Consider the following 13,047-nt stretch of genomic DNA (forward strand, 5'->3'; position numbering starts at 1 on the left):
ACATAGTGGCTCTGTACCCACTGCTAGGTATGTAGTGCCTGACATGGTGGCACTGTACCCACTGCTAGGTATGTAATGCCTGACATAGTGGCTCTGTACCCACTGCTAGGTATGTAGTGCCTGACATGGTGGCACTGTACCCACTGCTAGGTATGTAGTGCCTGACATGGTGGCACTGTACCCACTGCTAGGTATGTAGTATCTGACATGGTGGCTCTGTACCCACTGCTAGGTATGTAGTGCCTGACATGGTGGCTCTGTACCCACTGCTAGGTATGTAGTGCCTGACATGGTGGCTCTGTACCCACAGCTAGGTATGTAGTATCTGACATGGTGGCACTGTACCCACTGCTAGGTATGTAGTATCTGACATGGTGGCTCTGTACCCACTGCTAGGTATGTAGTGCCTGACATGGTGGCTCTGTACCTACTGCTAGGTATGTAGTATCTGACATGGTGGCACTGTACCCACTGCTAGGTATGTAGTATCTGACATGGTGGCTCTGTACCCACTGCTAGGTATGTAGTGCCTGACATGGTGGCTCTGTACCCACTGCTAGGTATGTAGTGCCTGACATGGTGGCTCTGTACCCACAGCTAGGTATGTAGTACCTGACATGATGGCACTGTACCCACTGCTAGGTATGTAGTGCCTGACACGGTGGCTCTGTACCCACTGCTAGGTATGTAGTATCTGACATGGTGGCTCTGTACCCACTGCTAGGTATGTAGTGCCTGACATGGTGGCTCTGTACCCACTGCTAGGTATGTAGTGCCTGACATGGTGGCTCTGTACCCACAGCTAGGTATGTAGTACCAGACATGATGACACTGTACCCACTGCTAGGTATGTAGTGCCTGACATGGTGGCTCTGTACCCACTGCTAGGTATGTAGTACTTGACATGGTGGCTCTGTACCCACTGCTAGGTATGTAGTACCTGACATGGTGGCACTGTACCCACTGCTAGGTATGTAGTATCTGACATGGTGGCTGTGTACCCACTGCTAGGTATGTAATGCCTGACATAGTGGCTCTGTACCCACTGCTAGGTATGTAGTGCCTGACATGGTGGCACTGTACCCACTGCTAGGTATGTAATGCCTGACATAGTGGCTCTGTACCCACTGCTAGGTATGTAGTGCCTGACATGGTGGCACTGTACCCACTGCTAGGTATGTAGTGCCTGACATGGTGGCACTGTGCCCATTGCTAGGTACGTAGTGCCTGACATGGTGGCACTGTACCCACTGCTAGGTATGTAATGCCTGACATGGTGGCACTGTACCCACTGCTAGGTATGTAGTGCCTGACATGGTGGCTCTGTACCCACTGCTAGGTATGTAGTGCCTGACGTGGTGGCACTGTGCCCACTGCTAGGTATGTAGTGCCTGACATGGTGGCTCTGTACCCACTGCTAGGTAAGTAGTGCCTGACATGGTGGCTCTGTGGCCACTGCTAGGTATGTAGTGCCTGACACGGAGGCTCTTTGGCCACTGCTAGGTATGTAGTGCCTGACATGGTGGCTCTGTACCCACTGCTAGGTATGTAGTATCTGACATGGTGGCACTGTACCCACTGCTAGGTAAGTAGTGCCTGACATGGTGGCTCTGTGGCCACTGCTAGGTATGTAGTGCCTGGCATGGTGACTCTTTGGCCACTGCTAGGTATGTAGTGCCTGACATGGTGGCTCTGTACCCACTGCTAGGTATGTAGTATCTGACATGGTGGCTCTGTACCCACAGCTAGGTATGTAGTACCTGACATGATGGCACTGTACCCACTGCTAGGTATGTAGTGCCTGACACGGTGGCTCTGTACCCACTGCTAGGTATGTAGTATCTGACATGGTGGCTCTGTACCCACTGCTAGGTATGTAGTGCCTGACATGGTGGCTCTGTACCCACTGCTAGGTATGTAGTGCCTGACATGGTGGCTCTGTACCCACAGCTAGGTATGTAGTACCAGACATGATGACACTGTACCCACTGCTAGGTATGTAGTGCCTGACATGGTGGCTCTGTACCCACTGCTAGGTATGTAGTACTTGACATGGTGGCTCTGTACCCACTGCTAGGTATGTAGTACCTGACATGGTGGCACTGTACCCACTGCTAGGTATGTAGTATCTGACATGGTGGCTGTGTACCCACTGCTAGGTATGTAATGCCTGACATAGTGGCTCTGTACCCACTGCTAGGTATGTAGTGCCTGACATGGTGGCACTGTACCCACTGCTAGGTATGTAATGCCTGACATAGTGGCTCTGTACCCACTGCTAGGTATGTAGTGCCTGACATGGTGGCACTGTACCCACTGCTAGGTATGTAGTGCCTGACATGGTGGCACTGTGCCCACTGCTAGGTACGTAGTGCCTGACATGGTGGCACTGTACCCACTGCTAGGTATGTAATGCCTGACATGGTGGCACTGTACCCACTGCTAGGTATGTAGTGCCTGACATGGTGGCTCTGTACCCACTGCTAGGTATGTAGTGCCTGACGTGGTGGCACTGTGCCCACTGCTAGGTATGTAGTGCCTGACATGGTGGCTCTGTACCCACTGCTAGGTAAGTAGTGCCTGACATGGTGGCTCTGTGGCCACTGCTAGGTATGTAGTGCCTGACACGGTGGCTCTTTGGCCACTGCTAGGTATGTAGTGCCTGACATGGTGGCTCTGTACCCACTGCTAGGTATGTAGTATCTGACATGGTGGCACTGTACCCACTGCTAGGTAAGTAGTGCCTGACATGGTGGCTCTGTGGCCACTGCTAGGTATGTAGTGCCTGGCATGGTGGCTCTTTGGCCACTGCTAGGTATGTAGTGCCTGACATGGTGGCTCTGTACCCACTGATAGGTATGTAGTATCTGACATAGTGGCACTGTACCCACTGCTAGGTATGTAGTACCTGACATGGTGGCTCTGTACCCACTGCTAGGTATGTAGTATCTGACATGGTGGCACTGTACCCACTGCTAGGTATGTAGTGCCTGAAATGGTGGCACTGTACCCACTGCTAGGCATGTAGTGCCTGACATGGTGGCTCTGTACCCACTGCTACGTATGTAGTGCCTGACATGGTGGCACTGTACCAACTGCTAGGTATGTAGTGCCTGACATGGTGGCAATGTGCCCACTTCTAGGTATGTAGTGCCTGACATGGTGGCTCTGTGGCCACTGCTAGGTATGTAGTATCTGACATGGTGGCTCTGTACCCACTGCTAGGTATGTAGTATCTGACATGGTGGCTCTGTACCCACTGCTAGGTATGTAGTGCCTGACATGGTGGCTCTGTACCCACAGCTAGGTATGTAGTACCTGACATGATGGCACTGTACCCACTGCTAGGTATGTAGTGCCTGACACGGTGGCTCTGTACCCACTGCTAGGTATGTAGTATCTGACATGGTGGCTCTGTACCCACTGCTAGGTATGTAGTGCCTGACATGGTGGCTCTGTACCCACTGCTAGGTATGTAGTGCCTGACATGGTGGCTCTGTACCCACAGCTAGGTATGTAGTACCTGACATGATGACACTGTACCCACTGCTAGGTATGTAGTGCCTGACATGGTGGCTCTGTACCCACTGCTAGGTATGTAGTACTTGACATGGTGGCTCTGTACCCACTGCTAGGTATGTAGTACCTGACATGGTGGCACTGTACCCACTGCTAGTTATGTAGTATCTGACATGGTGGCTGTGTACCCACTGCTAGGTATGTAATGCCTGACATAGTGGCTCTGTACCCACTGCTAGGTATGTAGTGCCTGACATGGTGGCACTGTACCCACTGCTAGGTATGTAATGCCTGACATAGTGGCTCTGTACCCACTGCTAGGTATGTAGTGCCTGACATGGTGGCACTGTACCCACTGCTAGGTATGTAGTGCCTGACATGGTGGCACTGTGCCCACTGCTAGGTACGTAGTGCCTGACATGGTGGCACTGTACCCACTGCTAGGTATGTAATGCCTGACATGGTGGCACTGTACCCACTGCTCGGTATGTAGTGCCTGACATGGTGGCTCTGTACCCACTGCTAGGTATGTAGTGCCTGACATGGTGGCACTGTGCCCACTGCTAGGTATGTAGTGCCTGACATGGTGGCTCTGTACCCACTGCTAGGTAAGTAGTGCCTGACATGGTGGCTCTGTGGCCACTGCTAGGTATGTAGTGCCTGACACGGTGGCTCTTTGGCCACTGCTAGGTATGTAGTGCCTGACATGGTGGCTCTGTGGCCACTGCTAGGTATGTAGTGCCTGACACGGAGGCTCTTTGGCCACTGCTAGGTATGTAGTGCCTGACATGGTGGCTCTGTACCCACTGCTAGGTATGTAGTATCTGACATGGTGGCACTGTACCCACTGCTAGGTAAGTAGTGCCTGACATGGTGGCTCTGTGGCCACTGCTAGGTATGTAGTGCCTGGCATGGTGACTCTTTGGCCACTGCTAGGTATGTAGTGCCTGACATGGTGGCTCTGTACCCACTGCTAGGTATGTAGTATCTGACATGGTGGCTCTGTACCCACAGCTAGGTATGTAGTACCTGACATGATGGCACTGTACCCACTGCTAGGTATGTAGTGCCTGACACGGTGGCTCTGTACCCACTGCTAGGTATGTAGTATCTGACATGGTGGCTCTGTACCCACTGCTAGGTATGTAGTGCCTGACATGGTGGCTCTGTACCCACTGCTAGGTATGTAGTGCCTGACATGGTGGCTCTGTACCCACAGCTAGGTATGTAGTACCAGACATGATGACACTGTACCCACTGCTAGGTATGTAGCGCCTGACATGGTGGCTCTGTACCCACTGCTAGGTATGTAGTACTTGACATGGTGGCTCTGTACCCACTGCTAGGTATGTAGTACCTGACATGGTGGCACTGTACCCACTGCTAGGTATGTAGTATCTGACATGGTGGCTGTGTACCCACTGCTAGGTATGTAATGCCTGACATAGTGGCTCTGTACCCACTGCTAGGTATGTAGTGCCTGACATGGTGGCACTGTACCCACTGCTAGGTATGTAATGCCTGACATAGTGGCTCTGTACCCACTGCTAGGTATGTAGTGCCTGACATGGTGGCACTGTACCCACTGCTAGGTATGTAGTGCCTGACATGGTGGCACTGTGCCCACTGCTAGGTACGTAGTGCCTGACATGGTGGCACTGTACCCACTGCTAGGTATGTAATGCCTGACATGGTGGCACTGTACCCACTGCTAGGTATGTAGTGCCTGACATGGTGGCTCTGTACCCACTGCTAGGTATGTAGTGCCTGACGTGGTGGCACTGTGCCCACTGCTAGGTATGTAGTGCCTGACATGGTGGCTCTGTACCCACTGCTAGGTAAGTAGTGCCTGACATGGTGGCTCTGTGGCCACTGCTAGGTATGTAGTGCCTGACACGGTGGCTCTTTGGCCACTGCTAGGTATGTAGTGCCTGACATGGTGGCTCTGTACCCACTGCTAGGTATGTAGTATCTGACATGGTGGCACTGTACCCACTGCTAGGTAAGTAGTGCCTGACATGGTGGCTCTGTGGCCACTGCTAGGTATGTAGTGCCTGGCATGGTGGCTCTTTGGCCACTGCTAGGTATGTAGTGCCTGACATGGTGGCTCTGTACCCACTGATAGGTATGTAGTATCTGACATAGTGGCACTGTACCCACTGCTAGGTATGTAGTACCTGACATGGTGGCTCTGTACCCACTGCTAGGTATGTAGTATCTGACATGGTGGCACTGTACCCACTGCTAGGTATGTAGTGCCTGAAATGGTGGCACTGTACCCACTGCTAGGCATGTAGTGCCTGACATGGTGGCTCTGTACCCACTGCTACGTATGTAGTGCCTGACATGGTGGCACTGTACCAACTGCTAGGTATGTAGTGCCTGACATGGTGGCAATGTGCCCACTTCTAGGTATGTAGTGCCTGACATGGTGGCTCTGTGGCCACTGCTAGGTATGTAGTATCTGACATGGTGGCTCTGTACCCACTGCTAGGTATGTAGTATCTGACATGGTGGCTCTGTACCCACTGCTAGGTATGTAGTGCCTGACATGGTGGCTCTGTACCCACAGCTAGGTATGTAGTACCTGACATGATGGCACTGTACCCACTGCTAGGTATGTAGTGCCTGACACGGTGGCTCTGTACCCACTGCTAGGTATGTAGTATCTGACATGGTGGCTCTGTACCCACTGCTAGGTATGTAGTGCCTGACATGGTGGCTCTGTACCCACTGCTAGGTATGTAGTGCCTGACATGGTGGCTCTGTACCCACAGCTAGGTATGTAGTACCTGACATGATGACACTGTACCCACTGCTAGGTATGTAGTGCCTGACATGGTGGCTCTGTACCCACTGCTAGGTATGTAGTACTTGACATGGTGGCTCTGTACCCACTGCTAGGTATGTAGTACCTGACATGGTGGCACTGTACCCACTGCTAGTTATGTAGTATCTGACATGGTGGCTGTGTACCCACTGCTAGGTATGTAATGCCTGACATAGTGGCTCTGTACCCACTGCTAGGTATGTAGTGCCTGACATGGTGGCACTGTACCCACTGCTAGGTATGTAATGCCTGACATAGTGGCTCTGTACCCACTGCTAGGTATGTAGTGCCTGACATGGTGGCACTGTACCCACTGCTAGGTATGTAGTGCCTGACATGGTGGCACTGTGCCCACTGCTAGGTACGTAGTGCCTGACATGGTGGCACTGTACCCACTGCTAGGTATGTAATGCCTGACATGGTGGCACTGTACCCACTGCTCGGTATGTAGTGCCTGACATGGTGGCTCTGTACCCACTGCTAGGTATGTAGTGCCTGACATGGTGGCACTGTGCCCACTGCTAGGTATGTAGTGCCTGACATGGTGGCTCTGTACCCACTGCTAGGTAAGTAGTGCCTGACATGGTGGCTCTGTGGCCACTGCTAGGTATGTAGTGCCTGACACGGTGGCTCTTTGGCCACTGCTAGGTATGTAGTGCCTGACATGGTGGCTCTGTACCCACTGCTAGGTATGTAGTATCTGACATGGTGGCACTGTACCCACTGCTAGGTAAGTAGTGCCTGACATGGTGGCTCTGTACCCACTGCTAGGTATGTAGTATCTGACATGGTGGCACTGTACCCACTGCTAGGTAAGTAGTGCCTGACATGGTGGCTCTGTGGCCACTGCTAGGTATGTAGTGCCTGGCATGGTGGCTCTTTGGCCACTGCTAGGTATGTAGTGCCTGACATGGTGGCTCTGTACCCACTGCTAGGTATGTAGTATTTGACATAGTGGCACTGTATCCACTGCTAGGTATGTAGTATCTGACATGGTGGCACTGTACCCACTGCTAGGTATGTAGTACCTGACATGGTGGCTCTGTACCCACTGCTAGGTATGTAGTATGGTGGCACTGTACCCACTGCTAGGTATGTAGTGCCTGACATGGTGGCACTGTACCCACTGCTAGGCATGTAGTGCCTGACATGGTGGCTCTGTACCCACTGCTGGGTATGTAGTGCCTGACATGGTGGCACTGTACCAACTGCTAGGTATGTAGTGCCTGACATGGTGGCTCTGTGGCCACTGCTAGGTATGTAGTATCTGACATGGTGGCTCTGTACCCACTGCTAGGTATGTAGTATCTGACATGGTGGCACTGTACCTACTGCTAGGTATGTAGTGTCTGACATGGTGGCTCTGTACCCACTGCTAGATATGTAGTATCTGACATGGTGGCACTGTACCCACTGCTAGGTATGTAGTATCTGACATGGTGGCTCTGTACCCACTGCTAGGTATGTAGTGCCTGACATGGTGGCACTGTACCCACTGCTAGGTATGTAATGCCTGACATAGTGGCTCTGTACCCACTGCTAGATATGTAGTGCCTGACATGGTGGTACTGTACCCACTGCTAGGTATGTAGTGCCTGACACGGTGGCTCTGTACCCACTGCTAGGTATGTAGTATCTGACATGGTGGCTCTGTACCCACTGCTAGGTATGTAGTGCCTGACATGGTGGCTCTGTACCCACTGCTAGGTATGTAGTGCATGACATGGTGGCACTGTGCCCACTGCTAGGTATGTAGTATGTGACATGGTGGCTCTTTACCCACTGCTAGGTATGTAGTATGTGACATGGTGGCTCTGTACCCACTGCTAGGTACGTGGTGCCTGACATGGTGGCTCTGTACCCACTGCTAGGTATGTAGTGCATGACATGGTGGCACTGTGCCCACTGCTAGGTATGTAGTATCTGACATGGTGGCACTGTACCCACTGCTAGGTATGTAGTATGTGACATGGTGGCTCTGTACCCACTGCTAGGTACGTGGTGCCTGACATGGTGGCTCTTTACCCACTGCTAGGTATGTAGTATCTGACATGGTGGCACTGTGCCCACTGCTAGGTATGTAGTATGTGACATGGTGGCTCTGTACCCACTGCTCGGTATGTGGTGCCTGACATGGTGGCTCTGTGCCCACTGCTAGGTATGTAATGCCTGACATAGTGGCTCTGTACCCACTGCTAGATATGTAGTGCCTGACATGGTGGCACTGTACCCACTGCTAGGTATGTAGTGCATGACATGGTGGCTCTGTGCCCACTGCTAGGTATGTAGTATGTGACATGGTGGCTCTTTACCCACTGCTAGGTATGTAGTATCTGACATGGTGGCACTGTACCCACTGCTAGGTATGTAGTATGTGACATGGTGGCTCTGTACCCACTGCTAGGTATGTAGTGCCTGACATGGTGGCACTGTACCCACTGCTAGGTATGTAGTATGTGACATGGTGGCTCTGTGCCCACTGCTAGGTATGTAGTGCATGACATGGTGGCACTGTGCCCACTGCTAGGTATGTAGTATCTGACATGGTGGCACTGTACCCACTGCTAGGTATGTAGTATGTGACATGGTGGCTCTGTACCCACTGCTAGGTACGTGGTGCCTGACATGGTGGCTCTGTACCCACTGCTAGGTATGTAGTGCATGACATGGTGGCACTGTGCCCACTGCTAGGTATGTAGTATCTGACATGGTGGCACTGTACCCACTGCTAGGTATGTAGTATGTGACATGGTGGCTCTGTACCCACTGCTAGGTACGTGGTGCCTGACATGGTGGCTCTGTACCCACTGCTAGGTATGTAGTATCTGACATGGTGGCACTGTGCCCACTGCTAGGTATGTAGTATGTGACATGGTGGCTCTGTACCCACTGCTCGGTATGTGGTGCCTGACATGGTGGCTCTGTGCCCACTGCTAGGTATGTAATGCCTGACATAGTGGCTCTGTACCCACTGCTAGATATGTAGTGCCTGACATGGTGGCTCTGTACCCACTGCTAGGTATGTAGTATCTGACATGGTGGCTGTGTACCCACTGCTAGGTATGTAATGCCTGACATAGTGGCTCTGTACCCACTGCTAGGTATGTAGTGCCTGACATGGTGGCACTGTACCCACTGCTAGGTATGTAATGCCTGACATAGTGGCTCTGTACCCACTGCTAGATATGTAGTGCCTGACATGGTGGCACTGTACCCACTGCTAGGTATGTAGTGCATGACATGGTGGCTCTGTGCCCACTGCTAGGTATGTAGTATGTGACATGGTGGCTCTGTACCCACTGCTAGGTATGTAGTGCCTGACATGGTGGCACTGTACCCACTGCTAGGTATGTAGTATGTGACATGGTGGCTCTGTACCCACTGCTAGGTATGTAGTATCTGACATGGTGGCTCTGTGCCCACTGCTCGGTATGTAGTGCCTGACATGGTGGCTCTGTGCCCACTGCTCGGTATGTAGTGCCTGACATGGTGGCTCTGTGCCCACTGCTAGGTATGTAGTGCCTGACATGGTGGCACTGTGCCCACTGCTCGGTATGTAGTGCCTGACATGGTGGCTCTGTGCCCACTGCTAGGTATGTAGTGCCTGACATGGTGGCACTGTGCCCACTGCTCGGTATGTAGTGCCTGACATGGTGGCTCTGTGCCCACTGCTAGGTATGTAGTATCTGACATGGTGGCACTGTACCCACTGCTAGGTAAGTAGTGCCTGACATGGTGGCTCTGTGGCCACTGCTAGGTATGTAGTGCCTGGCATGGTGGCTCTTTGGCCACTGCTAGGTATGTAGTGCCTGACATGGTGGCTCTGTACCCACTGCTAGGTATGTAGTATTTGACATAGTGGCACTGCATCCACTGCTAGGTATGTAGTACCTGACATGGTGGCTCTGTACCCACTGCTAGGTATGTAGTACCTGACATGGTGGCTCTTTACCCACTGCTATGTATGTAGTATGTGACATGGTGGCTCTGTGCCCACTGCTCGGTATGTAGTGCCTGACATGGTGGCTCTGTGCCCACTGCTAGGTATGTAGTGCCTGACATGGTGGCACTGTGCCCACTGCTCGGTATGTAGTGCCTGACATGGTGGCTCTGTGCCCACTGCTAGGTATGTAGTATCTGACATGGTGGCACTGTACCCACTGCTAGGTAAGTAGTGCCTGACATGGTGGCTCTGTGGCCACTGCTAGGTATGTAGTGCCTGGCATGGTGGCTCTTTGGCCACTGCTAGGTATGTAGTGCCTGACATGGTGGCTCTGTACCCACTGCTAGGTATGTAGTATTTGACATAGTGGCACTGCATCCACTGCTAGGTATGTAGTGCCTGACATGGTGGCTCTGTACCCACTGCTAGGTATGTAGTATTTGACATAGTGGCACTGCATCCACTGCTAGGTATGTAGTACCTGACATGGTGGCTCTGTACCCACTGCTAGGTATGTAGTACCTGACATGGTGGCTCTTTACCCACTGCTATGTATGTAGTATGTGACATGGTGGCTCTGTGCCCACTGCTAGGTATGTAGTGCCTGACATGGTGGCTCTGTGGCGGGTACACAGCGCACACTCTCAGTCTCGCCTTTGCACTGGTATTCCTGGTGTGGCTGCTGCCTCCTTCCCTCGTTCCCAGGTGACAGGCAGGAGCTGAATGTCTGCGCCTCACACTGCTCCCCGGACGCTCCAGCCCCGGCTGTCTCCGCCATGGTCCCTGCTGTCCCCGGCCCCTCCTCCACACCTCTGCTGTCCGTCTAGGTAGCATCTCTGTTTGCTTTTCCCTCTGCTCCCTGGTTGGAGAGAGGCAGTGAGCTCCCAGCCCTTCCATACTGAGCTGTCCGTCCCTTGAGCTCCAGGCAGAGTCCGGGGAAAGGGAAGGGGGCTGCCACCCTGGCCAGAGACCCCCGAAGGAGGGATGGAGGAGCATTCCAGCCGGACCCAGAGCTCCTGAGGAGGGGAGGTGAGAGGCTGCCTGGGGCAGAGGTCCGGGGGGTGCACAGGGACACAGGGTTAGCGCCTCTCCCGGCCTCCTCCGGCTCCTCCCCGCCCCGTGTCTGCCCGCCGCCGGCTTCCCCTGTGTCCGGGGAGGCAGAGTCAATAAATACAAGTCCGCGGCGCGGGCAGGATGGCTGCGGGCACTGCTGGGAACACTGACACCAATAGTCTCAGCCCTGATGGAGATGGCTCACAGGAGAAAGCTACATATCGGGGTCATTATTAAAGGGATGGCCCCAAACGTGGAGAAAGTGCCACAGCCCCGATCATCACTGATGGTCACTGACATGATGAGCTGATCATCTGCACAAATGGAAGAACAAGATTACATAGCGAAAGGGGGAAATCCGAACTACAGGAATTAGATGGCATAATTATACAGATATACACAAACATACACATATATACATAAACACATTATACACACATAGATATATATTTATATATACTCGTACATATCTACACGTTTTTTCTGTCCGCCACTAATATGTCTTCTGTAAAGTGACGGTCGTCATTTAGCGAGTGATTATCACAATTGTCGCAGCCAGCGCAGTCTCATGTCATGTATAGCGGAGCGTTATCACAGCTGGAGCAGAGTGCAGTAGTTGCCTAGAGCAACACCTTAGACATAAGCTTTTCCAAAGAACATTTTCCAATGGAAAATTAGAACCTGGAATCTGATTGGTCGCCACGGTCGATCACTCTCTACTTTTCTGCTGCACCAGTTTTGGTAAATCTCCAGCCTTTTGTGTTGCCCAACAGTTCTAGCTTTGTGGGACCGTCACATGAACTGATCCCCAAAAGGGCAAAGCTTACAAAACCACCCCCAAAAGTGGCCTCTTTAGGGCCGTTCTAGTTGTCTCTTTTCCTTATTTTTTTGTGGTAAATGTTAAAGGGGTGGTGCAGTGATATGATATTGTTGACTTTTCCTCGGGATAGGTCCTGAATATATCGGTGGCGGTATGATGTCCCGCACCTTCTCCAGCCAGCAGCTGTCAGCTCCTACAATGGCTGCTAATCACTGACTGATCTGTGCAGCTCAGCTCCATTCATTGTTCACATCCTGCAGGAGCTGATGGTGGCTGATCAGTGGGGTGTCAGGGGTGTCAGCAGCTGTCACTGATCTGATATTGATGACCACTACTGGACAGCCCTGCTTACTCAGTTCAGGACCCCGTATAAAATAAAAACAGTGTACATTCACTGTAAGGGCGCTGTCAGACGGCCGTATAATCCGGAACCTTAACGCTCTCCCAATCCGAGCGAGACTGCTGCATAGAAATATGGGAAGCTGTCACACTCAGGTCGGGAGAGCCGCCAGCTAGTCCATGCACTGCAGTCCTATATTGGTCCGAGTTATAAGGCCGTCTGAGTGCACGCTATCTGATGACATTGACTTTTAGGATTGTTACTTCCAATAGGGGGTGCTAGAGCGGCTGCCCTGATGGAGAAAGGATGAGCAGCAACCACAGAGCGGCCGCCCTGATGGAGAAAGGATGAGCAGCAACCACAGAATGGCCGCCCTGATGGAGAAAGGATGAACAGCAACCACAGAGCGGCCGCCCTGAAGGAGAAAGGATGAGCAGCAACCACAGAAAGGCCGCCCTGATGGAGAAAGGATGAGCAGCAACCACAGAGCGGCCGCCCTGATGGAGAAAGGATGAGCAGCAACCACAGAGCGGCCGCCCTGA

At 52.3% G+C, this 13,047-nt stretch overlaps 1 protein-coding gene across 3 annotated transcripts in view; it reads left to right on the forward strand.

Moving 5' to 3' along the window:
* LOC143775402 (cell surface hyaluronidase CEMIP2-like) overlaps positions 1–13,047 on the forward strand; it is a 123,693-nt gene that overhangs the window by 14,511 nt on the left and 96,135 nt on the right. The window contains exon 1 of one of the 3 annotated variants that reach the window (XM_077263505.1): positions 11,001–11,119. The exons of 1 other annotated variant lie outside the window; for it this stretch is intronic. In XM_077263505.1, coding sequence (XP_077119620.1) covers positions 11,016–11,119 — 104 coding nt within the window. In that variant the 5' untranslated portion in view covers positions 11,001–11,015. Of the gene's footprint in view, positions 1–11,000; positions 11,120–11,188; positions 11,322–13,047 lie in introns of those variants that run through there. One more of the 3 variants, XM_077263507.1, reaches the window with a different exon arrangement.

The sequence above is a fragment of the Ranitomeya variabilis genome, chromosome 5 (genome assembly GCF_051348905.1).
Source record: "Ranitomeya variabilis isolate aRanVar5 chromosome 5, aRanVar5.hap1, whole genome shotgun sequence".
NCBI lineage: Eukaryota > Metazoa > Chordata > Amphibia > Anura > Dendrobatidae > Ranitomeya > Ranitomeya variabilis.